Below are 3905 nucleotides of genomic sequence, written 5' to 3'. Positions count from 1 at the left end.
AATCCGAGGATATGTCATGTGTTGATCTAAAGCATATTTCATAATTTTACATGTTGCTGGTACATGTAAAGTTACAACACAATAAACGCTGCACAAAATAAATATGAGTGGGTCCCAGTCGGGGGGTTGGGAAGCAATAAATACGGCCTTGCATGGTTTAAGCTAATACATATCCATCTTTTGTAGCAGCGTTTCTATTTTTTGTTAAGTCAAAAAAATTAAACTGACTGAATTGGGTGGGCTCCTAATCAGCCGTGGTCCCCTCCCGGCCGGGGGGTACAGGAGTGGTTAACATGGCCCTGATGGAAACCAAATTTTTGATGGAGACTTCACAGACATGATCTTCCAAATGCTAGGATAAAGGGGACCTGAAATGAAAAATAAAAATTTTTTTGTTGATTCTTTGGTGTTTGAGTATTATCTTTTTCGAAAAAATTTTTTGATAAACGTTTTTGTTTGGCAAATATAACGAAAATAAAATCAGCCACCGGATGACGCTATGTGCCGTATGACGTAGTTGGTTGTTCACTCAGTTGGTAGCTTCATACATTAACACTGGAAGCGTTGCACAAGTCGTAATCTTTAAAGATGTCTGAAATCAGAAAAGGATTTTTGTTTGAACCAAAAAGACAGCGCCTTGACAGAGATGACTGTGATTCGGATTCGAGCTCCGACAGTGCCAGCGACAGCAGTCGGATGGATAATTTGAAATGGTGTAAGTGTGGAAATTGTGCTATCATGCCAACAATGATGGAAAATGAATGTCGCCAGGAGATTGACGCCGTGTTAGCCAAAACGGACATAGCCCGCCAATGCATAAACCAGGTCGGCAGCTTTGAAAAGATATGCCTGGATACAGAAGTCTTAGATGCAATTATGGCTGCACTAAAGGATGTGGTTGGCGAGGATCTCCGAGATCCAATCTCAAACAGGTCAGTGTAGATAGTTTGTAAAATATTATCCAAACTTGGCAGTTTTAGAACCCAAATGGTGAAGTTTGTTCTTAAATATGTGTGTTACACATAGCCTATGGTAATGTAAAAAATCAAGAAACCAGAGTTAGCCTACCACTGTACATGCACCCTTGCCTGGGTCTCAAATCCTAAGGTTTCCATTCTTACCCTATGTTCTAAAGTTCTAGCCTAGGGCTTTTCTACATTGTGATTTACTGATAATGTTGCAATGAAAAAAAATGATGATTTTACACTTCTCGGTAAATCACATTTTCTTTTACAGGTTGTACAGATATGTTGCTTATCGCAGCTTCAACTTCTGGATATATGGAAAATTGGGTCGAAAGAGACGTAAAGTAATTCCTGCCTGTGCATTCCGCAACAGATTTCCTGAAGAAGATGGCCAGTACGAAGGATACAAAGAAGCCATTGATGACCACTTGCCTGATGATTTTTAATGAAAATGAAAGCTATTTTGCTGGTTATTGTATTATTAATAAAAATTCTTTTGTAAACACAGTTTCCACCTCTCCAGTGTTTTGCTTGGGACAGTATTTATATTCAAACCGTTAAAAGAAATTTCCAGCAACCTTTCGATTTTCATCACAACTTTGCTATTCCACCGCTGACTTTGTTATTTATTGTGCTCAATTCAAGTCAATGAAGATTCTAAATAGTTGTATATCTCTTAAAAATTTGCATCCGGCCCGCAGCTATTAATCTCGCAGCAATCCGGCCCTCAGAGAAAAAAGTTTGGTGACCCCTGTCTTAACCCTTCCTAACTTTAGATGTGGTGCCCTGTAGCTATGCCCGTAGATCACGCTGGTAATCGCTGGCCAGAAAATGGTCGCTGCACACACGGAAGTGCTCGTTTACAGGTGGGTTTCTGAGTTTCATCGCAGAGATCCATTTTTTAAGCTTGTCGTCATTATTCAGAGGTAAACGATGAAAGTGTACCCCTTTCACGTTTCTTCCGTTACTACAACCGGGAGCCATACAAAAAACCATCTCAACGAGTAAAACTTAAGTATAAAATTGTTCTTGTATTAAGTAGCCCACTTGTTTATAGTTTATTTGTATACAAACTAGTGGTTCTGAATTCTGCCTGAACAACCAAGTACGTCATCAAAGATTTTGACCAATCAGAATCCTTTAAATCAATATCCCTTTTATTAGATTTTTGAGCTAATGACAAACCCCAAAAAAATTTTATTGTTACAAATCGCTTTTTCTCATAAAGATCTATGAATACAAAAGCTATATATTTTCGTTGCAGTGCCCCTTTAAACTCAATGAATTTCAAAGTTTGTAAAAAAAGTCAGTTATTGTAACCACCCAGCTGTAAACCTCACACTATAGATTCATAAAAGACACCTGCAAGCAACCAAACATATTTACATTTAGAGATCATGTTATATACCAAAGCAACAATTGCCTACACACTTATGTGAGTCAGTGAATGTAATCTGAAACGCAATGGAAATACTGTCAATTAATTGGTATCCTGGAGCTGAGTAGCGTTTTTGTAGAAAAAATAACATAGATCTAGGTCCGGATTGAAAAATAGAGGGGCCCCTAACTTGCGTGAGTGCTGGGCAAGGTTTTTTTGTTGCCTTGAAGAAGCAGTAAAAATTGAGAACAAGTAAACAGGTGATAAACAATCTGACTGAAATTTTATTGGTCATGTTAATGCCCTTGTGATGCTGAAACTAATTGTCACCTGGAAAATAGGCAAAAACATGACATTTTTAAAATCTTCATTTAGACATTTGCCAAAGTTGGAAAAGTATGGAAAAGCCTTGCAGAATATAACAAATCAGGCCGTATAAGAGAGCTGCAAAATATTCACTCGATAAATCTTTAAAATAAATTTGTCTTGTGTTTTAGCTTTTACTTTTGTTGCATATGCCTATAATTATCCAAACAAATGTAAAAGATTCTTAAACGTAAACTTCTACTTGCATTTTACTAGCTTGCGAAAGTTGTCCTCTTTTTAGGGGATGAAAATATAGTAGGCCTACACCAGTTCAACTCTCCAAATAACGTGGCCAGTTGTAAACAGTTACAATTTTTACCAATCACGTGTACAAAAATTTCCACGTTGCAAGTTTGCAGCTTTTCACTTTCATTTAGCGAGTGATGAATAATTATATCGTTGACTTTGCAGTGATGACGCAATACTGATTCCAATTTTACTTTTGTCTGTAAGAATATTCTGTCATAATTATTGTATATTTGTTTTAAATGCCAATTGGATTGATATGACTTATGTGTGTCTCCGGGTCAAAAATAACACATTGTGCAATAACAAGCGTGGGCCATACAAAAACGTATAACGGCCGAATTTGGCCCGTGAACCACAATTTGGATACCCCTGGTCTACAATTTATTAGAGATTAGCTTGCTGGTAGGATTTCCAATGCACGGTAATTAAGTAAGGTAATGGTAGCCTTCTTAACAACTTCGTAGTCAAACACATTACCAAATACACGCTTACAGAAGCCCACTGCTGGCGCACTGTCAAATAATTACAGACTTTGAGGGCGCAAACAGGGAAATAACGCAATAAAAGTTTGTTTTAACTTCACAATAACAAAAGTCAAACTAACTCATGATTGGCATGTTAGGAAGTAAATAGATTGTGCATTCCAGTGTTTAGCTGACATTGTCGTTAGTCTCCATTGCTTTCGAACATGTCATTTCAAAGAAGTAAAGATGTAGCCTATTCCTTTGTGTTATTGAGTATTCCAAAATTTGATATCTGATTAATCATGTGTCGCTAATTTTTTACTCTTCTTTATTACGAAACTGAAACAAAATGATGACAATGTAAAATCTCGTCATCACACGTTTCAGATGATGTCATTGCTTTGGTCATCATTAAAAAAAGAATGCATTTAATTGTAATTCATTATATTAAATAATTATTACGATAGTTGAATCGTAACTTTT

At 36.7% G+C, this 3905-nt stretch overlaps 1 protein-coding gene across 1 annotated transcript; it reads left to right on the top strand.

The window, feature by feature from the left end:
* Window positions 1-588: 588 nt before the first annotated feature.
* LOC145770683 (uncharacterized) lies at window positions 589-1411 on the top strand. Its single transcript, XM_082582415.1, has 2 exons — window positions 589-932; window positions 1237-1411. The coding sequence occupies exons 1-2, from the start codon at window positions 589-591 to the stop codon at window positions 1409-1411; spliced, it is 519 nt and encodes a 172-aa protein (XP_082438541.1).
* Window positions 1412-3905: the final 2494 nt, after the last annotated feature.

Source organism: Aplidium turbinatum, chromosome 1 (assembly GCF_918807975.1).
Source record: "Aplidium turbinatum chromosome 1, kaAplTurb1.1, whole genome shotgun sequence".
Lineage (NCBI taxonomy): Eukaryota > Metazoa > Chordata > Ascidiacea > Aplousobranchia > Polyclinidae > Aplidium > Aplidium turbinatum.
The sequence above is the reverse complement of the archived record's forward strand: the minus strand, read 5'-3'. Positions and strand labels throughout refer to the sequence as shown.

What these genes read in the sequence shown, in the direction of transcription:
- LOC145770683 (XM_082582415.1), top strand. Translation starts at nt 589, where the DNA reads ATGTCTGAAATCAGAAAAGGATTTTTGTTTGAACCAAAAAGACAGCGC. An exon ending in CGAGATCCAATCTCAAACAG is followed by an intron (nt 933 to 1,236) that starts GTCAGTGTAGAT and finishes TTTCTTTTACAG; the next exon opens with GTTGTACAGATATGTTGCTT.